This window comes from Apodemus sylvaticus, chromosome 5 (assembly GCF_947179515.1).
Source record: "Apodemus sylvaticus chromosome 5, mApoSyl1.1, whole genome shotgun sequence".
Taxonomy (NCBI): Eukaryota; Metazoa; Chordata; class Mammalia; order Rodentia; family Muridae; genus Apodemus; species Apodemus sylvaticus.
In genome coordinates, this window is record NC_067476.1 from 13,875,993 (window position 1) to 13,901,962 (window position 25,970).

Sequence of the window (25,970 nt, forward strand, 5' to 3'; positions counted from 1 at the left end):
AATTTTATATACATGGTTAATGCTTTATACAAACTCTGAGAGAGGTGTGGCATGAGATAAACTTTGGAAGCGAAAGGGACACTTAAGTTAGTAATTCAGACAGAGGGTTCCTTTTTTTTTTGCTGTTCAGGCAGGAAACCCATGGTGTTAGGATACCATCCAAACGATGCACCCGGCACTCTGCCTCTACGGTCAACCCCAGGCTATAGTATTTTATTGTTAGTACTAATATAAGGGCATGACATGTCTCTTTAGTCAACAGTTTTCAGGTAAATATAATAATGAGGAAAGGAATGGAAAGAGTGAAGTATTTTAAGACTAATATGATTTGAGGGCTTCCTGAGAATTCTAATTTATTTCCCAGTCTTAGGGGTGAATGTTTGCTGTTACTCTACAGCAGAGAGAAAGAGAGAGAGAGAGAGAGAGAGAGAGAGAGAGAGAGAGAGAGAGAGAGAGAGAGAGAGAGAGATTCTCTAGGGGCAATAGGGGCTCACTGCTAAGGGGACACAGGTGCAGAGGATGTGGGGGGTGGGGTGGGGCCGGGGTGGCCAGAGGGCTGGCCTCACCATCCTCTGCCTAAACTTTGGGAAGTCAAGAAAAGAACCCACAGCTGACTCCAAGGACACGCTTACGTTGTAAACCAGACACATCAATTATAACTTTAATATAACAAATATTATTAAAAGCAGCACTTTAAAACCAAAATCTTTCCAAAGGTGCACAGGATTATACCGTCAGTTGGCAGTAATGCAGCTATGATCTGTAGGAGTGAAATGCTACCGTGGGGAGACCGGTGACCTGGTCAGGCCTTGCACTAGCTTCCCCAACGGGATGAGCACCTCGCCTGCCTTCCTGCTCCTCAGTCCCAGAGCTTCTGGGGCACAGCAGGGGAGGGGCAGATGGACAAACAGCCATCCTAGTTCTCTGACTTCTCCAGGAGGTTGCCATGCCCACTGAAGCCAATAGGAAGCCACAAATTTGACCCCAGTTCCCACATGTCTGCTGGCCTGGGAGTTGGCTTCACAACTCGCCTTCCACCAGGCCCCACTTGGGGACCTCAGTGGCAGCATCTGTGGCACTGACAACTGGGCTCTGTGTCCATCTGCTTATCCCTGCCTGAGCCAAGACGGGGAAGCAGAGGGAAGAGGGTGGCTGTGTCTAGAGAGAGGCAAGGTTCCTTTGCAAGGCACTATGGTTGCTGAGGTTTAAGGCAGGGGCCATGTAACCTACAATCAGGTACCCTCCCCCCTTAATGCTCATGGGCAGGTGTGGAGGGGTCAGACCCAATCATGGGAAAATCAGCGCCTCTGATATAGTCTGATGTCACCATGATGTCACCATGCGGTCCATCTTCCCACTCCCAACTGGAAGCCACAACAGCAGTCAGGGAGGCTGGTCCCAATCTGGTGCCCCTGACTCCTACCCCAAAGGTGCTTCTTTCTATTTTTCCAAATGAGCAAGTTTCTGTTTCTGCAGGCAAGGTAAGGGCTCCCTGTCCACCCCCTGGTTTTGGTTTCCCTCCAGACAGGGCTGAGTTTGTCCATTCTAAGAAATCTATTTGTACCATCGATGACAAAGAATTCCTTTCTGAAGGGAAGCAATGATTCAGGCCCTTGTTAACTCCCTGGCCTGTCCCAAAAGTGATTGTCAGCTCCAGGGCAAGGCCGGAGCCATGCAGGAGAGGGGAGTATCTTGTGCTTCTCTGTGGGGCCAAGGCTGGTTCACAGGTCAGAGGAGGCAGGAGTTTGGTTCTCACATTTAACTACTGCATGTATCCCCAGAAGAGGCCAAGGCAGGGAGCTAGGGAGCCCTGGCAGGAATATGTAATGTCTGTACCCACGGTGTTTGGGATGGGATTGAATCTGGCCTAGTTTTCCTCTCCATCCTTTCCTCCCAGATCTATGTGTTTAAGAACACGTTAGTGCAGCAAAACCAGGCCCCAGTCCATGACAACAGTGAAGAGTTGTAGCTAGAGACAGGCAAACTTCAGGGAGCCTTGGTCCTGACTCCCTAAGTCCCTCTCCCAGCCTCAGTAAAGGACCCTGATTCCTGTCCCTTCTGCAGAGACTCGGCTGAGACCTAGCCCTCCCTCCCCAGGCTCTGTGTCCCAGGCATCCTAAACTTTCTCAGGCACCCCTGCCCTCCTGGGGTGAGGGGTACTAGTGAGAAAGCAGAAGACCCCCCAGGGTTTCCTTCCCTCACTGCGGTCCAGTGAGGGATGGAGGAGCGTATGTGCATGGAAGATGTGTGTCCACACAAGACAGCTGAAAAGGGGTGAGAGGTCGGAAGATGGAGAATTGGGGACAATGAAAAACAGATTCAGGCCTCAGATCAGGGGTCACAGCCAGGGTACTGTCAGAGGAACCAATAAAAAGTCTGAGGGGTATGGAGTGTACTGTAGACAACAAGAGAGCACCAACGGTGTCTCGGAGATTCAGGTACAGCAGCACACAGGCCTTGGCCCAGCAGGCAGCAGGCAGGGGCCTGCTTCTCTCCACCACCCCAAGCCTGGAGAAAACGGGGACCCAGTGGCCTTTTCTGCCCCTCCTTTGGTTTGTGGGGATCAGGCAGCCTCTGAGGGGGAATCAGTAAGGGGTTGTCCCCTCCCATTCCAACAGGTACTGAACCTTGCCTTCTGGAGTGACCCTCCGCGCCAACACCTGATACTTTTCCCCGCAGGCCAACCGCCCAGCAGCACCAAAGTAGTTGGTGATAGATGACTTGAGGTGGGACAGGGACGAATCATCGCCACTGATGCTTTCAAGTGTGTGGCTGTCGATGCCTTCCTCCTGCTGCTCAGGGCCCGGAGCTCCCTCTGCACTGCTGTCTGAGGCGCAGCGCCCGTCCAGCTCAGTTGCCCGATGCTTTGCCCTCAGAGGCCTGTACGCTTTGGCCGCCAGCTTCCTCTTGCGGCTGCCTACTGTCCATCTGTATCAAGAGGGGGAGAGGGAAATGCATGCTGGGAATGAGTTGAAGCAATCATGAGACTCCTCAACCTGAGAGGCTCTTAGGTACCAGGGACTAGGCCTGACCCTGGGGGTGGAATTTTGAAGCATATGCTGTTTGTATCTAGAAGGGTGGGTTGTTGTGGTGTGTGCTTCTAAAGTCCTGTAGTGCAGAGGCCTTGCTGAGCCTCTTGATCCTTTGCAAGAGCTGGGCGAGCTACACGGGGACAGGAACTGAAGGACCTTGTGCCACACAGGCAGAGGTGTTAGCAAAACAGACGCACCAGACAAACTTCTTGTTAACAGATGCCGAGACATGGAGGAATAGTGAGAGACCCAGGGAGCGGGAAGACGAGGGAAGAGCAGCTCAGTGACAGAGCACGAATCTAGTGAGCTGAATCACGAAGCTGTGGGTTTGGTTCTTAAAGCTACAGAGGCAACAGCAGAGGAGGACCCTAGACAGAGATGTGCGCAAGCAGAGGATTTCTATCTTTATAGATAGTTTCAAGTCTACACCCGCCAAGTCTCCACACGCTCTAGAATACAAATGCAGAGGGCGTTGTGCCCAGCAGTAAACCAGGCGATAAGGCCATACCTCACAGTCTGCCCTTCTACTCTTCTTAAAACAAATGAATTTTTATCTTCACAATCCTAGGCTACAACTCAGATAGCTAGGAATTGAGACAGGAGCCCGGCTGTCCTGGGCACAGAGGCCACACAGTTATGACACACAGATGCCAAGAAGCCCAGAAGGAAACGGCCTCTAATCGAACAGTCCAGGAATTGGGTCACTCAGCTAGAGGGATCACATAACCACTGCAGGCAAAGAATCTCACAACAGAAGGGCTCACGGCAACCTTAGCTTCCACCCTGGTGCTTTGGAACAGAGGGTCCAGAGCAGACTCAGTCACAGAAGACCGGGCAGTGCTGGATATGTCTGCACCCAGCCTTAGGGGGTGGCCGGGCTGGGACCGCTGTCCTCACAAGGCTCCAGCACGCACCCTCAGAGAGCTCACCTGGAGTCGTAGGAGAGGCTGGTGGAGGCCGAGCCCGAGGTGCTGGCAGCATCTGTGGAATCCACATCTGAGAAGAAGGTCTGGCCTGAGCTGCCACTGAGGGGAGAGAGGAGGAGCCTGTTGTCGGCCTGGCCCGGCATGTGGAGCCTCGCTACCTTCTGTCTGACTCTCTTCTCCAGCAGGGCCATCTCCTCACTGCCAAGATTTTCACCCCATGTCTGTCTGTCCTGTTTTCCACCATTCAGTCTTCAAAGCTGAGTGTCGAGAAAACTTTCCCAGACCAATCTCCCGTGGCAACGGACACGCCGGTGACACGGTCCATGTACGAAATTTCATGGATTCAAAGTGGGAGAAAAGAGCCCTTCCCGTGATTAAGGCATCAGCTAATGCAGTAGAGTGAGAACTGGTAGGTGTGGCCTAGAGCTCCCATCTGATTCTAAACCCCTCCCCTTCCTGATCCGTGACCAAGACCGTGGTCTTCAGTGATTTCAGGGGTCAAATAAAAGATGAAATTCTTGCCCTTCAGAAACCCAAATATGGGTATTTCATATTCAAATGTGCAGATATAAGCAGGCTTCCACCGCAGCTTGGGAGAATTCATGAGGGCTTCCCGGAGGAAGCAATATTCTGAGTTTTTGACTGGGCGAGGGCAGGGCACAGGGTGGCCTAGGAAGAGGGCTCAGTATAAACACGGGTGAAACAGAATAGGTAGCCATAGCCCTTTTGGTCTTAGATGTGAGGCAGAGGAGAGGTCTAGAGAGGTTGGATTGCAGGCAAGTTAGCCCTGACCACTGCTTTGGAGGGCAGAGGGCGGTATGCAGAAAGCTATGGCGTACAAAATTCTCAGGCAGCCCTGTGCATATTGGACCTTTCAGCTGGCATTTCAGAAGGCTGACGTGGGGCGTGTCCACACCCTCAGGATGTGCCCCTCCTTCACGCTAGGGAGCAGAGCCCCCCTTACTGTCAGTTCTAGAATAGCAGGTATCTTATTTATTTATTTATTTATTTATTTATTTATTTATTTATTTATTTTGGATTTGGTTTTTTCAAGACAGGGTTTCTCTGTGTAGCCCTGGCTGTCCTGGAGCTCACTCTGTAGACCAGGCTGGCCTCGAACTCAGAAATCTGCCTACCTCTCTCTGCCTCTCAAGTGCTGGGATTAAAGGTATGCGCCACCACCGCCTGGCTAGCACGTACCTTTTTAAACTCTGAATTTCATCCAGTGTGAAGTCGAATATACTGGCCAGGTGATGGTCTGTGCTCCAGGCTGAGGTGAAGTCACTCTGTGGACACAACGGAGACCGGGTCAGTCAATGGACCAACGGACCCCCTCTCCCCAAGCAGCCTTTTCCCTAGCTGAGGGGCGCCTGCTGTTCAGCCAGGGCTGTGAGGCCTGCCACTTCCTCTGGACTCTGTGAGCAGAGAGCCAAGCCCCCCTGGTGTCTGTCTGGTCCTGACTTCTCCAGTCACCTGACTTCTCATTCACCTCTCTGGTCTTGGTTGCCTCCATTGCAAAATGGGAATAACCCAGAGCCTGTCTTACTGGGGGCTGCAGAAGCAGTTGGGACTCAGTCATGACTATGGAAGTGTTTTGCAAACTGTAAAGAAGCACACTGTTAACACTATCATTCATAGGGAGGGTTTCAGTAAGGATAATCAGAGAAGGAAGATGTGCTCTGAGACCTGGTTCTAGGCTAGGTTCAGCCAATGCCTTCAAGTGTCCCATCTAGAAAGTTGGTGCCCCAACACAGTCCAGTTTTGCCCAGACAGGAACTGGGATATTATCTACCCCTGCCCTAACCGTGTTCTCAGGAGAACTTATGGGGATAAGGCAATAGCGGTCTTAAGTGCCTGGCTCCTCCTTGTGTCTCTATAATTGGAAGTAGGCTATTGGGGAGCCCCTTTGGGTCAAGGACAGTGCATTATTTTCTGCACAGGACCCCTAACGTGTGTGGTCCCTGCACGTGGAACTGGAGAATAAGAAAACCAGAAACTAACACTGGGAATAGCATCTTCCAGCAAAAACTTTGATCTTTTTCTTCTATAAACTCGCCTTTTCTGCTGCTGGGATTCCTGAGGCAACAAACTGTGGAGACAGAAAAGGGAGAGGGTGGCCCAGTCAGAGCTGGGGAGGGCCAGGCAGAGGCTCAGTGGGAGAGGCCTCAGGAGTGCTGGGGGCAGCGGCCAGTACAGGGTCAGGAGGGTTTGGGCAGGGTAGATGGAGCCTGGGAAGAGGCCATCCTCTGGGGGCAGTGAATGTGGCAGGGCTTTAGAGAGTAGAAAAAGGAGAGGTGTCTCCTTGCCCCAGTGCCCCTAGAGATGAGGCTCTGCCCAGCAGGGAGAACAAGGGCATGTCACACACTTCTGTGTCCCAGTCCTAAAGCAGCAGGGCTGGGTCCCAGGATCGGGCTTCCCTGGAGCTAGGAAGTGGGGAGCCTGTGGTGAGACGGACCTAGGATCATCTCACTAGCTCTCCCAGAGTGCCTATAGCTGGACCCTGCTGGGTCTAGGACTCCAGGTTTACAGGGGTGCTGCCACACTGCCTGGGCCCACTGCATAGCTTTCTACTGTCTGCAGGAGGTGGGAGGGTAGACAGAGACCCCAAGCTGGCTGCAGCCATGGCCCTGCACCAGCACTGACCCAGGCTTGCTCTTTCCTTTCTTACGAAGCAGCTCAGAGGTCCCTTTGTCACTTGGCATCAGCGCCCTGTCAGGAAGCAGTTTTCCTGGAGGGGCGGGTGGGACACGGATGCGCAGTCGGAAGATGCATTTCTTCTTTTTAATCTCCTTACCGCACAGGAACCTGGGGTGGCAGGAGAGAGGCTTGGGCTGTCAGCTGATCCTCTAGAGAGTGAAGCAGATTGCCCCCAAGGCCACCCCGAGAATGAACCCACAGTCTGCCAAGCACCTCCCTGCCTCCTGAATGTATTCTATTCTTGCTCTTCCTTGAGGTTTCTTAGCCTTGGCCAGCTGCAAGGCCACAGCACAGGGCAGAGCTCATAGGATCCGGGTACTGGTGCCAGTTCTTAATGTTCTATGGCCAGGAAGCACCTCTAGGCATATCTCTGTTTTCAACACTGGTGGAGTGAGGCCTTGAGGGTGTGGAGGGTGTTCAGACCTAGGCCTATTCTCAGGAAGCTGAGCACTGGGAGGCTAAGGGGTCTCATCCTCAAGGGGAGGTCCTGTCGAACCTCAAGCCACAGGAAGGTGACCAGAGGTCACCCTGCAAGAGGCTTCAGACAAGCTTTCACAGAAGCTGTATCTTGTAGCTCAGAATCTCCCTGACGCTCAGAATCTCTCTAGATAGGCCCATTATAGAGCCTGTAACTGTAACTGTAAGTTTTTACAGTTCTGTAAAAACTACTTTCTGTCAAAAAAACAAAACAAAACAAAAAAACCCAAAACTGAATGAAGGTTGGAAACAAGAAGCCAAGGAAAGGACAGGAATAAAGTGCTCAATATATAGGATGTGGTGATGCACACTTGTAAACTCAGCATGGAGGAGGCTAAGGCAGGGGAATCAAGAGTTTGAGCCTGGTCCAGAGTGATAATCAATCTCAAAATCCAACCAGCCAACCAACCAATCACCCAACCAGCCAGTTATCCAGCCAATCAACCAACCAGTCAACCAACCAATCTACTAACCAACCAACTAGCCAGCCAGCCAGCCAGCCAGCCAGGCAACCAACCAACCAACCAACGAATCAGCTAACCAGCCAGCCATTCAGTAATCCAGCAAGCCAGTCAGACAGCCATCCATCCATCCATCCAACCAACCAACCAACCAACCAACCAACCAACCAACCAACCAACCATCCATCCAACCAACCAGCTAGCCAGCCAACCAACCAATCAACCAGCTAGTCAACCAACCAGCCAATCAACCAGCCAACCAACCAATGAACCAACCAACCAGCTCGCCAGCCAACCAACCAATCAAACAGCCAGTCAACCAACCAACCAATGAACCAGCCAGCCAGCCAATCAACCAACCAACCAGTCATCCATCCATTCATCCATCCATCTAGTCAACCAACCAATGAGCCAACAACCAACCAACCAATCAGCCAGCCTAGCCAGCCAGCCAACCAACCAACCAACCAACCAACCAACCAACCAACAAATGGGTAGGAAGCCAAGGCCTGAGCAGAGCTGGCTGACCCCCAGAGTCCATAAAACAAAAGGATAACTGTGTAAGATGCAGACAGGAAGGGTTGTGTCATAAAAGGCCTTGAACATGGCTGAAGAACAAGTGTGTGCTAAAACTTGGGATGGGAAGGCACAGCCTAGGATAGTAGCCTGGGAGCTGAAGCCCTGACTGATGCTCTGCCAAGTTCTCTAGCTGCCTGGGGCATGGAATGGAGCTTAGCATACAACTGAGTCAAGGCCCTGGGTGCTTGGGAAGGCTTTGCAAAGAAAGGCCTCTGGATGTCTTTACTCCCTGGATGGTGGAGGAGGAGGAAGGAGAGCCAGGTGGAGAGCACAGCTTGAGCAGAGGATTTGTGGTAGGAAGAGCCTTCAGATTGAAATCCCAGTGAGGATCCCCCAGCTCTTCCTCCCTCCCTGCACTCACCGGCTTTTGTAACTGTTGAGAGCGTTGAGGAGATGTGCCCCTCGTTCTGTCACAGGGGTGCTGGTGAGCTACAGGAAGCAGGCCGGCAAGAGAGTTAGATCTACAGGAACATCTTAGAAGGCCCTGACCCTGCCACCCCATCTCATACTCCAGCGGCCTCAGAGAACCATTGGCTTGCAACCTTTAACCTCTCTGAGGTCAGTTTCCCCATCTATGATAGAGAGGAAAGCTCCTGGCCTCAGTGTTTCAGGGGCTTTACAGGGACAAGGCCATAGCCTAGTGGGAAGCTGCTTGCCTGTCACACACAAGGCCCTGGGTTCATCCCTCAGGGCTGCCTTCAAAGCATCCACACTCCTGTCCAGTGCTGCCACCCTATGAGGCCTATGGTACAGATCAGGGATGGAGCATGAACGGAATTTCACATACACAGACTGGTCTGATGGCAGACAGAGAGAAGATAAACTATGTACCCAACCAGTGAACTAGAGAGGACATCAGTTCAGCCATTTAAAAGGTCATGAGAACACTAAAAGCCTGAAACAGCTTAACACTAACTGAGAAGAGATGACCTAAAGCAGTATGTAAATTCTTGTAAGCCATAAAAAAAGGGGAGGAACAGGATATAGCCATGCTTTATTTCTAGTTATTGCTGAGTAGTGAAAATATGAATCTTTAAAAATAAACTTCTGAGCCGGGCGGCTGTGGTGCACGCCTGTAATCCCAGCACGATGGGAGGCAGAGGCAGGCGGATTTCTGAGTTCAAGGCCAGCCTGGTCTACAGAGTGAGTTCCAGGACAGCCAAGGCTATACAGAGAAACCCTGTCTCGAAAAATCCAAATCCAAAAAACCAAAAAAAAAAAAAAAAAAAAAAAACAAAAACAAAAAAAACCTTCTGTTTTGATCATTAAAATTTTTCCACTAGTAACATTATATATATATAGTTTTGTTTTTCAAGACAGGGTTTCTCTGTGTAGCCCTGGCTGTTCTGGAGCTCACTCTGTAGACCAGGCTGGCCTTGAACTCAGAAATCCATTTGCCTCTGCTTCCCAAGTGCTGGGATTAAAGGCATGCACCACCACTGAGTGTTTATTTGCTTGTGTGTGTGTGTGTGTGTGTGTGTGTGTGCAGTGCCCACTGGAGGCCTGAAGAGGGCGCTGGATCACTGGAACTTGAGTTACAGACAGTACTGGTAAGCTGCCATGCATGTATGGGATTCAGGTTCTTGCAGGCAGGGCAGTGTGAGCGCTCTTACCTGCTGAGCATCTCTCTAGCCCCTATGCGTGATTTTTTTTAAAACACACCAGAAAAAGTTATTAAAAAATTTCAACTCTAGGGCCCATAGAGTTAGCTCCATGGTAAGAGCAATTGTTCCGGTGGAGGACCTTGGTTTGATTCCCAGCCCCAACACAGAAGCTCACATCCATCCCTAACTCCAGTTTTAGGGGATCCAACACCTTCTTATGGCATCTGTGCTCTCGGGGCACACATATGGTGTGTAGACATGCCCGTGAACAAAACATTCATGTGCATTAAATAAATCTAAAAACAATACTGACTCTATTCTTCAAGGCTTTCTGTGTGCCTTATAATTTACCAAACACCACTATAAATGGAGACATATATAGAACTGCTAGTAAATGGTACACGTGTGTGTGCATGTGCATGTGTGTGTAGCACATACATACCATAGCACATGTTTAGTGGGACGAGAACACCTTGGGGCTCCACTCTCCCTCCACTCCCTGGGTCCTGATGGAATTCAGGCCCTCAGACCTGGGAGAGGGAGCACACGCTCAGCTACTGAGCCATCTCAATGGTCCTTGTTTGTTGTTTACAACCCTGTCTCATCAAAGACGGGCTGGGTAGTGAGTGGGAGACATTTCATTCTGCAGTAGTAAAGAGGACTCTGAGGGAATTGTTAGGGTGGAGGGCTGTGTGAGCCCCATGGGTTGCTCTCCAGCTCTGACGATTTCAAACTCTGTTAGTTACAGGACACTGAGGCCCCCTGGAAACACGGTGCAGAACGAGATCAGCAGAAGACAAACCCACTGTAATTTCAAACCTAGCCAGGAAATCTGCCAAATACCTCAGCAGAGAGTCCCGCCCACTCCAGCTACACTTGGTAGAATGCCTCAGCTCCCTGCAGCTGAGTTAGTGCGGTGCCAACTGACCACTGCCCAAACCAGAGGCCAGAAAGCCCCTCCCTGGCACAGGCTTGGAGACTCTGACTCAAGGAACTGCAGCTTGAGAGTGAGAACTCGGATATCTAGACCCTCGCCCCGCACCGAGTGACCCTGTGCGGGCACCTCTGGCACCTGCGACCGTCCGTACCTTGCCGAGCTGCAGGAGCTCCCAGTGGTGGTTGACAAAGGCCAGGATCTCTTCAAAGTCAAAGTAGCGCTTCTTGCTCTGCACTCCCAGGTTATAGAGGGCCAGGTGGACTATGTCCACCCTGGGTAAGAAAGCAAGGGCCAAGTGAGGGGCGGGGGCGGGGCAGAGGGCGGAAGGCAGAGGGCGGAGGGCAGAGGGCGGAGGGCAGAGGGCAGAGGGGAAAGGAAGAGCTGGTAGGGACAGGTCCTCTCACCATCGCAGGGGCAGCCTCTCGATATACTCTGGGCCTTGGTTACACACGGAGCAGAAGAACAGGTAGAAGCTGCGTTCAGAGGAGAGGGGCTGTGATGGGAGGGCCTCTGACCCTCAACCCAGGCCATCTCTCCCCTTCCTACCTGCTTCCCATAGCATCGCCTTCCAAAGATCACTGCCCTAGAACTCAGCTCAGTTCATAGGCTGGGCGGTAGTGGTCACCACTGTCCCTTCTGAGACCCCTCCCCTCCACTTTGTCAGCCACCAGGCAAAGAAGTAAAATATTTGACTTGGCAGATATAATATCTCCCATTAGTTTAGCCCTACTAATTAGAGGCCATCCATTTCCCTAGTGGCAGAGCCTATCACCTCTCCTTCCTGAGATATTTGTAGAGTCGGGAACTTGTGAAGGCAGGAATGTGCTCAAGGTTCCCCACAAACCAGCAGCCAACGGGCATGTAGCCCAGCGTGTCCTCTGTTGTCTCCTGGCCCAGCAAAGGCAGGGGCCCTCTTATCTTGAGCTGTCTCCAGTCGACAAGTCTAGGCTATCACAGACCTCCTTTGTATGATATCTGGTAGGCAGCCACCTACCGGTCTCCGAACACCATAGGCTCACTAAGGCACTGTGTGCAGGCTTCGTGGAACCACTGCCGGCACCGGTAGCACTGTAGCATCCGCAGGTACCACCTGGAGGCACAGAAGAGCTAAGTCAGCCATATCACAGGCAGGCTCAGCAACTTACTCACCTACCTTTGCAAGACAGGGACGAGGCTTCACTAACCCCACATCCGATAGAGGGCTAATATCCGAAATATATAAAGAACTCAAGAAACTAATCACCAGAAAACCGAACAACGCAATAAAAAAATGGGGTATAGAACTAAACCGAGCTTTTACAACTGAGGAATCTCAAAAGGCTGAGAAGCACCTAAAGAAATGTTCAAAGTTCTTAGTGATCAGAAAAATGCAAATCCAAATGACCCTGAGATTTCATCTCATACCAATCAGAATGGCTAAAATCAAAACCTCAGGTGACAACACATGTTGCAGATGATGTAGAGAAAGATGAACTCTCCTCCATTGCTGGTGGGACTGCAAGCTGGTACAACCACTCTGGAAATCAATCTGAATTCCTCAGAATATTGGAAATAGATCTACCTAAAGACCCAGCTATACCACTCTTAGGAATATACCCAAAAGATGCCCCACCATGCCACAAGGGCACATGTTCCACTATGTTCATAGTGACCTTATTTGTGATAACCAGAAGCCGGAAACAACCCAGATGTCCCAGGACAGAAGAATGGATCCAGAAAATGTGGCTCATTTACACAACGGAATACTACTCAGCTCTTAAGAAGGAGGACATCCAGAGTTTTGCAGGCAAATGGATGGAACTAGAAAATATCATCCTGAGTGAGGTAACTCAGACCCCAAAGGACATGCATGGTATGTACTCACTAATAAGTGGGTGTTAGCAAAAAAAGTACAGAGTACCCAAGATACAGTCCACAGAACTCACAAAAGTCAACAAGCTGAAGGGCCCAAGTGATGACACCTCAGTCCCACTTGGGAGGGAGAACAAGGCAATCACAAGTGGGGAGGGAGGGAGGGAGGGACCTGGGAGGGAAAGTGAATGAGGGGTTGGGGAGGGAGTAGAGGGGAACCTGATCTGGTGTTGGGTGAGGGAAAAGGACTGAAGCCCTGAGGGCCAGCTGAAAGAATGGAAACAGGCAACCTCGGGAGATAGGAAGTTAGGGGGACCTTCCAGAATGCACCAGAGACCTGGGAGGGGAGAAACTCTCAGGACTCAAAGGGAGGGACCTTAGAAGAAATGCCTGACAGTAGGGAGAGGGAACTTATAGAGCCCACCTCCAATAGGAAGACAGGGCTTCAAATGAGAGAGAGGGGGGACATCCCACAGTCACCAGTCACCACTCTGACCCATAATTGTTCCTGTCTGAAAGAATCACAGGGATGGAAATGGAGAGGAGCCTGAGGAAAAGACCGAACTCTGGAAGAACCATCAAGCAGCTGAAAGAGTCAGATGCAGATATTTGCTCCCAACCAATGGAGAGAAGCAGCTAATCCTGTGGTTGAATTAGGGAAGGCTGAAAGAAGCTGAGGAGAAGGGTGACCCTGTAGGATGACCAGCAGTCTCAATTAACCTGGACTCCTGAGATTTCTCAAACACTGGACCACCAAACAGGAAGCATACACAAGCTGATATGAGGCCCCCAACACACATACAGTAGAGGACTGTGTCCACCTAACCCTCAAGAGACTGGAGGCCCCAGGGAGGTTAGAGGTCAGGTGGGGTGGGGGATGGGGACATTCACATGGAGATGGGGGGGAGTGGGGGGGGAGATGGGGAGGAAGTATGGGATGTGGAACATCCGGAGGGTGAATGGAGGTGGGGGGAATAAAATATAGATAAAAATTAATTAATTAATTAATTAATTAAAGAAAAAAGAGAAAAGCACCATTGGCTCCAGCTTCAAAGTATAGGATTAATTTGCAGTTTCTCTGGTTGGCTTCAGATCTGCCTTTGTTTACAGAGGAGCCTTTTGGAAGTGTGTGTGTGAGGACATGTTTTAACAAATGCCTATTAAACACTGAGAAGAACTAACTTACTAATGTCATATAGATTTCTGTATCCTGTTCTCTGTTGTCATTGATAATGCCTCTGAGCACACCCAAATGCTCATGGGTAATTAAGGTAACAGCCCATTTGAGAGATGAAGTAGTTAAATGGCATAGTTAGGACCTTGCTGGGCCGTAAGCATAACCTGCAGACACTCTAAAACTCAGGACTGGAAAGAGCAGTCTGCCGTCTATTAAGAGTAGAGATCCTGCCTCTGTGCAGACAGCCCAAACGAGCAGCTATCCTACCCTCTGGGCTTGGTCCCTACACTCTGGATCTCCTTCCTGAAGGCCCACCCCCCTGCAAAGTGACACAGCCTCAACATTAAAATCTGCCCTCCCTAAAATGAAATCGTGGATCCGTCCCTCTAGATCCCGCCTCCATGGCCTGACACCTAGGCTCCACCCTCGCAACTCTCACTTCAGGCCAGTCTGCCCCAGTCCTAGCCCCTAGCTGGCACTCCATGGCCATCCAAGACACGCCTCCAAGGCCTGACACCGAGGCTCCGCCCCGCGGCTGTCACTCTGGGTTCACCTCTCTAGATCCCGCCTTCACTGCCTGACACTCAGACCCCGCCCTTGAGCTGTCACGTCTCTCTAGGCCCCGCCTCTACAGCGTGACACTAAGGCCCCACCCCATGGCTCCAGGTTCGCCCCTCCAGGTCCCACCTCCAGACACTCTACCCCGCAGCCCAGCTGTCACTCCGAGTCAGCCCCTCCGGAGTCTGACGCTTAGGCCCCGCCTTCAATCTGTCATTCGGAGTGTCCCCCTCCGGGTCCCGCCTCCAGAGCCTGCTTCTCAAACCCCGCCCCGCCCCGTCCTTCAGGCTGTCACTCAGGCCCCGCCCCCTGAGATGGGGGTTCCCGGAGCCTGTCAGTCCCACCCGGCAGCCCGCCCGCACGTGCCCCGCTGTCGCCTTACTCTCCAGGCCCGCCGCAGTAGCAGTAGCACTGCTGCTGGTTGGTGCGATGCGGCGAGTCCCAATCGAGCTCCTCGGGCTGGTAGGACAACACCATTTTCACTGCCTGCAGCGTCTTGGCGATGGCGCCTTTCTTCAGCGCACCACCTTTCTAGGGGGAGATAGGACCCAGGTCACCAACTACACTTGTCAGTACATGTCAGGAGAAATGTTGCCAGGGTTTGGGGAGACCCAGACATTTTATGAGCATCAGAAAAACAAGGTGCTTTTTCTTACCAATCCTAAACCCATCCTGCTTCCCTTAAAGATATTCATTAATAACATCAATTGTAATAAGGACAACACACGCACACACACACACTCATACACACACATAATTCTTTGAAAGAATATATTTATCTTTACAAGAATTTTAAAAGAAGTTAAAAAATAATACCACATGTAAGGGGCAGGTATATAACATTATCTTTTAATAGCAAATGGCCCTTTATTGGGGGCCTCCTACTGACACAAAACTGTCCACTATATGGTTGGGGAAACTTGAGGTTTAGAGAGGTTCTGAAATCTGGCCTAAGACAGAGAGCACACTGTGTCTCCAAAGTCCAAGTGGAACGCTTCTGCCTAGAGTACAGCCTCAGCGATGAAGTCTCAGGCCTGAGTCTCGTGGGGGCTCTGGTCTGCCCATCTGGAAGGCAGGAAGGGCAAGGGCTGGGGAACAGGGGTGGGGGTGTGTGCTCACCCTCACAGCCAGTGCGAAAATGCAGCGTCGGCAGAACCAATGCGTGAGGAGGGGCCAGCTGGCATCGACTGCGATGGGGATGTGGCACTGCTGGTGGTAACCTGGGGTGAAGGGAGAGATAGCGAATCACTCACAAGGGAGCAGTGGTCCAAGGCCAGTTGGCCAAAGGCAGCGAGGCTAGCCGAGGTACAGCAAGCCCTAGGGAGCTCTGCCTGCCAGCTTTCAGGGTCCTGGGACCCACCCAGGAACCTAGCTGATAACTAGTGAGGCACAAAAAGAGGGTAATGGCCCTTGCAAGGGCACCAAGGTCGAGCTTCAGCACCTGCCTCTCTCTGCCTAGGAGGGCCACAAACTACATTTCCCAATACTTTTGGTCACCTTTCCCCAAGGCAGGAAGGAGGAGATATGCCAGGTAGGGAAGGAGAAATAGGAAGCTAGCTAGGACCACAGCGAGTGCGATGTGGGAGGGGCTCCAAAGTGGGAGGAGCCCACAAAGTGGGAGGGGCCCATAGGGCAGGGCCTTCTTAGTAGTGTGTGCTGTTCACCCACTCACCCAAGCCACACTTCCCACAGATGAGGATCTCATTCATCGGCCCTGAAGTCTTCCCCATGCAGATGTCACACTTGGGCTCCTCCCCTGGAACACCAGCTGAAAAAGAAGCCCCCTCAACTCAGGTCCAGCTCACACCACCAAGAAATAGTCAAAAAGTCACCTGCTGGGAGGGAATCCATTCTTGGATCTGGCGAGGAGCTCATAGGCCCCCTACTGGGAAATTTAGTTCTGCTGTTCAGCTGAGCTGACACAGAGTCTAATTATATGTTATACCCATTCAGCCTTAACCAGAGACGCGTCTGTTTCCTGTGAACTGCAGAGAGCGTAGAAGCAGCTTTATAAAACACCCAGAATAAGGGGCAGTTGCAGCTCAGCTCTAAACAAGACATCCACACCGTACCCTCATGGGACACTCATGGGAGTGGGGAGGGAGGATCAGGGAGGGCTGGGGAGAGTGTAACCAGAATGTACAAGCATAAATCTGTCAGGGACTTTAGTTGTTTAAATAATCACAATAAAAATCACAGAGCAAGAACTGAACACTGAGCACTGCGCTTCACAGCCCATCCCACAAGCTGCTGAATCTTCCCAGGCTTTCGGAGGCGTCTATTAACACCTGCTCTGAAGATGGGAAAACAGAGGCTCAAGAAGTTAGGGTCCTTGCTTAGCTGGGAAACCTGAGAGTGGGATTCAAACACACAGCCACTAAGTCTTTGCTCTTCTGTCTCATTCGGTTCCCTCTTCTGCCTATTCCAACTCGTTTTGTGTTTAAACATTTTTGTGTCAAATGTGACATTTAAAACGCTTAATACGTGCTAAGAATGTAGGTTCATAATCAAGTTCCCATCAGTTGTGAACTTATTTCAATTCAAGACCCAGACACCCATTCATTTTTCTGTAACCACTGCAGTTGCATTTCTAATCAGAGTTCTCTTAAATCACACTGCATAGCCTTTATTGCATCTAAAGTTACTTTTATTTCCAAATGCCTAGCAAATCGAAATGTCACTACAAATGTGTGTTTTGAATCAGGATCCAAGGTCCAGATTTAGTGAGCAGTTAATTTGTTTATCTTAGTTTATTTTAGAGCCGGGGCTCCGACCCAGGGCCTGTGCTTCCTGGGTACTCTCTCCACTGAGGCAAACCCCAGCCCCCAGTACAGTTACAGAACGGCTCCTTCTTTGTTTTTTTTTTCTTCTTCTTTTTTGCCTTCTTTTGCTAAGTGTATTCTTATATCTGAAGTGTTTGCATGGCTATGTTAAATATATTTCTCCTTTTGGAGGGTGCAATGGTACTAGGCATGAAATCAAAGACTGTACGTTCTAGGTAAAGTATACTCCCCCACCCACAAATACAACTTTCTGGTGTATTTACATGCATGCAGATTAATGTATGTGTGTACACATGTGTGCAGGTCACACTGATCAGGGGCAGCCATCTTTCTTTCTGAGATGGAGTCTCTCACTGTGATCTAGGGCTCACTATGCTGACTGGCTGGTAAGCTCCAGGCCTGTCTTTACCTCTCCAGAGCTGGGATGACAAGCGTGAGCCACCATGCCAGCTTTCTCTAAAGGATGCATTGTTTTTTGTGAGTATGGGTTTTGCCTGCATGGATATGTGTATGCGCACCACTCGTGGGCATGGTGGCTGTGGAGGTCAGAAGAGGGTGTTGGATCATTCAGGACTGCGTTTACAGATGGTTGTGAGTCACCATCGGTGGTCTGGGTATCAAATTTGGGTCCTCTGGAAGAGTAGCCAGCACTCTTAACCTCTGAGCCATCTCTCCAGCCCCCATGCCCACTTTCTTACATGGGTTCTGGGGCATCAAATCTAGGTGGTTGTGCTAGCAAGGTAAGTATGTTATTGACTGAGCCACCTTCCCACACTCTCCTTAAATAATTTGAAAATGATTTTAAGCTAATTTTCAGTTATACATATGTATATGTACATGTACATGTATATGTATGTCTCTGTGTATCGGATATATGTGTAGGAGTGCGGGTGTCCTATGAGGTCAGAGGCATTAGAGCCCTGAGCTAGAGTTCCAGGAGATGTGAGCCCTGAGATGTGGGTTCTGGAAACCAGACTCAGGTCTTCTGCAGCAGCAGTACATGCTCATAACTGCTAAGCCATCTCTCCAGCCCCGTGAACACATCTTGATGCATTCCTTCTGTTTTCTTACTCTAGAAGGCTACCTGAAATTTTTCTTGTTTTGTTTCTAGAGATTTTGAGTCTTGCTATGTGGCTCAGGCTGGCCTTGAACTGGTGATCCTCCCTCCTCATTCTCCTTAGGATGAAAGTTTTGTAAAGGCAGAAATAATATTTCTGGCAGGTAGTAGGTGGTTCAAGATATATTTTTTGACTAAGTGGCCAGGCAAGGACCTTGTTTAACAGCCAAGGAAGGTGGTGGAATCTCTGATCCCTTAATAAAGTGTTATATCTTAACTGCATTATGTCTAGCCTTGAACACTCATCTTAGGGGATGCCAAAGTGTCTGTTGTCTGCCTGTCAGGAACAATTGGCTGGATATGGGACAGCCTGTGCCCAGCCACCTACATGCCTGCTGTGCCCCACCTGATTCCTGGCACACAGTGGGATGCTTCCTAAACCCTGAGAAGTTGAAACATCTTTCCTTTGCTGCTGGGGTTTTGTGCTTTTCATAGAGGTGTAGCCAGCAGAGGATGCTCATAGCTTTGCATCTACAGAAAACAGATTTAGGTTGTAAGGGACTAGAGGAAATTAAAAAAAAAAAAAGTATCCCCTGGTCACAGATTTTTGGAGAGAAAAAAAAATTGTTTGTTTGAAAGACATAAAAACTGGCTTCATCCCGTGGCCTGCTTGGCTGTCTTCTTGGAACTATCTTTTTCAGTAACAGATTCTTAGAAACTTCCTTTCTATGGCATAGCAGCATTGGGATGAGTGTTCTACACACATGCACCACCATATCTGAGTTTCCCAACAGTGACGTCAGATAAGTGACATCATTGCTCAAGGCTGTGTAGTAGATAGACTGGGAATGAGGTCCAGAGTCTGTCTGACCCTAGAACCTGCCTCAGTGGGCCACATCTGTTCGGTTAAAGATAAATGATACTTAATAGGTTTCTTCGCTCATGCCAATGGTTATAGGTGCAATGCCATGGTCATAGTTCCATGATAAAAACACATGGGTATTGTGACATAGTGATCACCCAAATCTGTCCTACGTAGATTGAATGACCCCAACTGACCATATGTATAACAGAATGCCAGCTATCTGAAGGCAGGGACGATAGTCCGGCTCCCTTTCATCCTGCCACGTGACCCACCTCCATCTTGGCGTGGCCTGGTTACACGTCACCCTCACCTCCCCCGCTAATTTTCTTTACACGCAAATAGGGAACACAGTTCAAGTCTATAACCGACGACCCCTCTCCTCTGGCCCCCTCCTCTTCTCTCGCTCTAGGAGACCCAGAGTAACACATGCTGTTCAAGAAGGACACAAACTGCAGGCCAGAGACCCAGTCCTGCCACCCTCGGTGCTAAGAAGTCAAGCCCGAGTTCCTCTTCCATCGGCCCTGCTTCCCTCCTGAAGCATGAGCATGGATTCCCAAAGTGGATCCATGAGTAGAAATTGAATTATCATTTCTGACTGGCCCAGGATGAGTACTCAGGGCCTGGAGCTCACGGACTAGCACAGATGCCAAGAAAAAAAAAAAAAAAACATAAGGTGACAGGGAAGGAAAGATTGAAGACAGAGTGGAGTAGGCCTGGGGTGGAGGGGACACTTGGACACTCACCATGCTGGATGTCTTTCCACAGGACCCAGTATTTGGAATTGTCTTCAAAAGTCACAAGGCAGCTTTGCTTAGGACTGCTGACCTGAGGCAAAGAGAGGAGAGCATGGAGGAGCAGCATGGAGGAGCAGCATGGAGGAGCAGCAGGGAGGAGCTGGATCTCAGTCTTCCTCCATCTCCTGGCCTTGTGCTTCAGAAGTCAGGCCAGAAGGAGAGGTGCGCTCCCCACCTCAGGGTAAGGCCATGGGAAACAGGGACAACTTAATGGGGCTGCTTTGAAGGGCAGAAGAGTAGGCCAGAGAGTCACCTGCGCCCTTCCCAGTCGGGTGTTTGCTTAGGTTCTCTGAAGAATGGGCGGGGCCACATTACCCCTGGGGACAGAGCCTGCAAAGCCAGGCTCTGGTCCCTTCTACTTTCAGCTTCTAGGTATAAGGGATAAGAAGGGAAGAACAGAAAGACACAGGAGCCCGGGCCAAGGACCAGAGCAGACTCACCCGCTTGATCTTGCCGAGGTAGTACAGCCCGTCTGTCCACCGGCATAGCACAAACTGTCCCTCTGTCACCTTAGACGTCAAGTCTTTGAAGTTCTTTTTGGTCTTAGACAGGGCCCCCTTGTTAGGGCTGGTGGTGCCAAAGGCTTCCTGAGTCCCTGGTTCCAAAGCTTGAGTCTCCATCAGCTTCTGCTGACACCCGAGGGGAAAGAACAATGCTTATCCCGCCACCTGCTCCTGAAATCTGAAGGCTCTCAACCACGTTTGTTGACAGGACAGCTCTGGGAGGGAGACGTTATTATCTCGTTCTACAGACAGGGGAACAGGAGATGCAAGAAGTGGCTCACACCATGCTGCTTCTAAGAGAGTGAATCTTCCCACCATACCTGGCACACCGAACCCACAGATCTGAACCCCACTACATCTGCAGGAGGCTGAGGCTTTGTCCTGTGTCAGTTTCGAGGGAGCAAGCCCTTAAGATGTTATGCTTTCCCTAAAATGTCTTCGGAGAAAAGCCCACCTAGCAATGAAAATTCTTGAGGTGGCATGGGAACCATGTGACATAGCCCCGCGCCGCCCCCACCCCTTTTGTAGCTCCTCTTTCTGTTCTCCATTAACTGATGACTTCATGGGAACCAGTTCGGGGCATTTAAATCTGCCACAGACACATCAGCTCAAAGCAACTAAGCCATTCCCGCACAGCCCGAGCACATCTGGCTCTCTCCATCTCATTCAAGTGCTGCCTTTCGCTCCTCAGCCACAGTGGCTTCTGGTACAGTGGCATCTCTGCCCTAGAGTGGTTGGCGCATCCTGCCCTATTCCCCAGCGTGTTCTGCTTCCGCCTCTGTCTCAGTTTTCCTCATCAGTTATTTCATTCATCCTTCCCAAGCCTATTTCCTGTGCCTGTTGCTTACTGCCTGGCACCTGGAACGGGGGCGTCTCAGGGCACCCAGCTCCCCCACATGAATCTTCCAGAAGGTTCGTGGTTTCCTAAACCTTCACTGGTGGCCAGCGGTTATTGCTTTCCTCCCCCCGCGCGGGAGTGTGTGTGGGGGGGTGTAACACCTGGTATCATATTCCTTCACAAACACTCTTCTAAGGTCACACACAGCTATGTTGCAGTGTGTGGGGACAGTGGGGGCGCTACTGCTCAGGGTTCCTCCCTCTGCCTAGGTGTTAGGCACCTGGTGCCCTGCCAACCCACAAGAAGACAGCTCTGGGTGTGTTTTCATGTGAGTGCCCCCTCAGAGACTGTAGGACTGCAGACTATGGCAGTGTGCCAGTCCTACACGCGAAACTAAATACACGTGGACCTGTGAGGGATCTAGGGTGGTGGGTCATAGTCAGGGTCTTGGGTCTCCCCGGATGATGGGAGTCAACCTCCTTCGGCCTTCTCCTTCCTGTCTCTTACTCCAGGGCAGAGGCACAAGCACCAGGTGAGGGTTGTAGTCAGAACTTTTGCCCTCTCCCCTGGCACTTGGCTCTTTGGGAGCTGGGAGGTCCCTGCTTGCTTGGGCCTGGAGTATGGCCGGCCTTGGCAGGTTCACAAACTGACATTTCCTCCCCCCCTGAGTTTTGGGGGCAGGCTAGGTCGCTGCGCCCCTGAGGCCGTGCTGGGCCCCCGGGTGGTGGCCCCCCCATCCCGCCTCCATCCTCCTGCAGAGGGACCCCGCGGGCTGTGATTGGCTGATTCAAACCCATCGGCACAGAAATGCTTGTTTGCGGGTTCCCGTCGGAGTCCAGTTCAAATCCGCCGCACTGGGCGCGCGGGGCCGGGCGGGGGCAGGAAGCGCGGATGATTCATGCGCCGAGGCCTCTCCAGGGCGGCCGTTGGCTTTTTAAAAGGGTGTTCAGGGGGGAGGATAGCTTGCAAAAAAGTCCCCTTCGGCTTCAGACACTCCTTTCCTCAGTTGCTCTAACTGCAAACTTTACCCGCTCCCAACCGATCATAGCCTAACTTTGGACGTGAGCAAAATCCCAAATGCCCTGCCTATCCTCCCCTCCGTAGCTTCAAATGGAAAAGAAAAGACACGCGGCCGCAAACGGAGACCTGTCACCCACACCCTGCCCAGCGCAGGCGATGTGGCTGGGACTCTCGCTGCCCTGAGGGTACCGCTCGGGCTCCATCTCCGTCCCAGTCCCACAAGCGCGCAGCTCCGCAGTACTCCATCCCCCGCCCGGATGATTTTAGGACTCAATCTAGGTTTCTAGGAGAAGGGTCGTGTTTAGGGATTGAAGCGTGAAACGCGGACACTCCCGGGGCGCCCGCAGCGCGGGACTTACCGCGAGGCAGCGCGTCAGCCGGTCCCACTTGGAGTCTGGCCACCAGGCACATCGGCGGCGGCGGCGGCGGTGCGCTCGGCCCAGGGCTGCCTGGCCGAGTGTCCGCCCCTGGGGCCGGGGTAGGGGTCTCGGCGGGGGCGGGGAGGGGCGGGGGCGCCGCGGGGAGGAGGGGACGCGGGGAGGGAGGGGCCGGTGAGCTCAGGAAGGGGCCCCCCGGGCGCGGGGCGCCATCTTTTTCGCGTTTTCCCGCGAATTATTGACGTCCCCGCTTATGTAATTAGTAGGGGCCGCACCGGCTTTGCCATTGGAGCCCGCGGCTGGCGGGGCCCCGCAGCGTCTCCCGGGGGCCGCCCCCGCGCAGCGAGCCGAGCGGGCACACGCGGAAACACAGCGGCACAGACCCACGGCTGGGCAAGAGTACGCCCACTGCACGCACACAGCTACTACACACAGATCTTTCACAGCAGCACCTTGATCGTAATGGCACTGACATTCCACACCGCTCCTTGGAGACCAGGGCAAGCCTAAGAGAATCAGACACAGGACACACACACACATATGTGTGTCATAAGTCACAACACTCAAAATGACTCTGCCCTCAGCATAGACTCCCGCGAAAGCACGTGCAAGGCACACACAAGTCGGCAGCATAGAGCCCCGCGACACAGTGACCACAAGACCCACTCGAGTATGCCAGTCACGCACTGGAGAGATTACAGTGTACGAGAGAGGTGCACAGACCATGTGCACAAACATGTAAAGGGCAAACTTAAGACAGATCTTGTGGATAGGGCTCCAATCAGATAAGATCTCCCTCCAGGAGAAAAAAACCAGAGTGTCCTCGACCAGACGCACTCTTGGCGCCAGGGCTGGAGACAGTGCTGGTCAACACCCCTTACCTGTATCTCTGCTTTCAATCTGGACTGCCCACTGCACCTGCTAGCATAGCCCCCTGCAGACACACCCTGCTGGGGTGAGTGCATTCCTGGTGCTCTTTCCTCCCAGAGCCTGCCCTGTTCTTTTTCCAGGAGCCACACTGGCCCTCTGCTCCCTGGGGTGTAGGCATTCTGCCTTTTATCTTTGCTCTCCCCAGCTTGAGACACAGGAATCCTCTTCCACATGCCCACATGCCCACATGCCCCCATTCCCCTTTACCCCGGGTCTTCCTGCTCCTCTGGTCCTCCTGGGGATTGGACCCACAGCAGAATCTGGTTCATTTGAGCATCTCTCTCTCTTTGCTTAGCCGGGAAAGGAAGTTGGTAGCAGCCCCACCAGACAGGCTCTTCCAGCCTAGGAAGGCATAGCTGCACATCGCTTCTGCAGAGATAACACCTCTGTGCAGGAAGCTCTGTCATGAGCCTCTAGTCTGGCCAGAGGCAACTTTAGGATTCCAGGGACAGAGACTAACAGAGCAAACCTGGCTCTGTAGCTCACAGGCTGGCGCCACCTATTCCTGGATGTGAGACTGAGTGTGTCACTTTAGTTGCCCAGCTGTTGGGAAGGTTAGAGGCACTGTATGCAAAGACCCTGTCACCCCACGGGTGGGCAGACGGTAAGTACTGTGCTTTGTCCAGTCTGTATCCATCCACTGTTCTCTCCTGTAGGGCTACAACCGGCTTCAGGCACACAGGCAAGTAAGAGAAATGGGGCCTGCAGTCTGGTGAGACAGCCAGAATGGGGGTAACACACTAATGTAAAAAAAAAAAAAAAGATTTTTGGCATGGAATTGGGCACTTGCCCTGAGGCCAGTCTTGCCTCTGAGCAGAGGGATTGTGGGTAAGCTAGCACTCAAGGTTTATTTATATACCCTGTCCTATCTGTTCCAAAGCGCAGCCATCCCACAGTGCCATCACCTAGATAAAGGTTAGCATCAGCTCAAGAAGGAGCAGGTGCTTTGGTAAACTCCAAAGCAGTGTATAAAAGGAGAAGGTGTTGACATACGAAAGACAGGAGATTAATGTCACAAGGAAGGTTGTGTGTCATTCACAGTGGCTGACAGGCTAGGATCCGTGGAGAAATTGGTATTTTCTCCATGCAGAAACAGGATGCAGAAACAGAGGGGCATGTATTTCAGGAGGAGGGAATCGAATGGATTGGCAAGGAAAAGAAATGCATGTTAAAAAAAAAAGTACTTACCAGGTATGGTGGTGTAGGCCTTTAATCTTAGCACTTGGGAGGCAGAGGCAGGTGGATCTCTGGGTTTGAGATCCACCAGCTTGGTCTACAGAGTGAGTTCCAGGACAGCCAGGGTTACACCAAGAAACCCTGTCTTGAAAAACCAATAAATAGATTAATTAAAAAACTGATCGGTACTTGCTTAGGCAGTATATATACTAAAATTTGAATGATACAGATAAAGTTAGTGTGCAGCCTCCCCCCCCCCCCACCCTCCTGCAAGGATGATGTGCAGGTTCACGAGCAAACCATGTTTCCCGCATGTCTTAGTGACATTGCTAATTTGATTAGTTATGGAAACTGCTGTGAACAGACACCTTGACCAAGGCAACTCTTATAAAGGACAACATTTAATTGGGGCTGGCTGACAGGTTCAGAGGTTCAGTTCATTATCATCAAGGCAGGAGCCTGGCAGCATCCAGGCAGGCATGGCACAGGAGAAGCTGAGAGTTCTACATCTTCAATGAAAGGAAGTCAGGAGCAGACTGTTTTTAGGCAGCTAGGAAGAGGGTCTGAAAGCCCATCACCATAGTGACACACTTCCTCCAACAAGGCCACACCTACTCCAATAGGCCACACCTCCTAATAGTGCCAAGCATTTTCAAACCACCACAATTCCACTCCTTGGCCTCTATAGGCTTGTTCAAACACGTGAGTCTATGGGGACCATACCTAGCCACAGCATAATGCTAAAACCTTTAGTCCAACTTCAAAAGTTCCTAAAGTCTGTAACAGTCTCAATAATGTTAAAAGTCCAAAGTTCAAAGTCTCTTCTGATGTTCATCCAATCACTTAACTGTAATCCCCTGTAAAATCAAAATCAAAAAAGCAGACCACATACCTCCAACATCACAGGATATACATTACCATTCCAAAATGTCATAGAGAGGAAATACCGAAAACCAAAGCAAGACCCAAAAACCAGCTGGGCGAACTCCAAACTCTGCATCTCCATGTCTGATGTCAGAGTGCTCTTCAGATCTCCAACTCCTTTCATCTCTGTTGACTGCAACAAACTTTTTTCTCCTGGGCTGGCTGCACTCTGACTTCCTCAGCAGGTATTCCACAGCTCTGGCATCTCTAACATCTTGAGGAATACAAGGCAACTTCAACTTTCACCTTCACAGCTTCTTGTTCCAATGTCTGGGATCCACACACAATCTTCTGGACTCCTTCAAAGGGCTTGGGTCACTCTGTAGCACTCTAGGCTCTGGTTGACTCCATTCCACTGCTGCTGCTGTTCTTGGTGATCATCCCCATGGCACTGGCATCTCCAA

The 25,970-nt window shown here is 51.2% G+C and overlaps 1 protein-coding gene across 7 annotated transcripts; it reads right to left on the reverse strand.

Annotated features, from left to right (window-relative positions):
* Positions 1 to 633: 633 nt before the first annotated feature.
* Phf19 (PHD finger protein 19) lies at positions 634 to 24,802 on the reverse strand. 7 transcript variants are annotated; one of them, XM_052182275.1, is made up of 15 exons: positions 24,655 to 24,802; positions 20,239 to 20,543; positions 19,748 to 19,829; positions 15,972 to 16,067; positions 15,419 to 15,519; positions 14,682 to 14,830; positions 11,708 to 11,803; positions 11,118 to 11,186; positions 10,865 to 10,985; positions 8,534 to 8,601; positions 6,602 to 6,763; positions 5,960 to 6,047; positions 5,159 to 5,244; positions 3,962 to 4,057; positions 634 to 2,928 (listed from the first exon to the last, which is right to left on the reverse strand). In XM_052182275.1, the coding sequence occupies exons 2-15, from the start codon at positions 20,416 to 20,418 to the stop codon at positions 2,586 to 2,588; spliced, it is 1,737 nt and encodes a 578-aa protein (XP_052038235.1). In that variant the 5' UTR covers positions 20,419 to 20,543; positions 24,655 to 24,802; the 3' UTR covers positions 634 to 2,585. The 7 variants fall into 7 exon arrangements, with proteins under 7 accessions (XP_052038235.1, XP_052038233.1, XP_052038236.1 ...); XM_052182273.1 differs by lacking the exon at positions 24,655 to 24,802 and adding an exon at positions 23,674 to 24,574; XM_052182276.1 differs by lacking the exon at positions 24,655 to 24,802 and adding an exon at positions 22,519 to 22,710 and having other exon boundaries at positions 20,239 to 20,424.
* Positions 24,803 to 25,970: the final 1,168 nt, after the last annotated feature.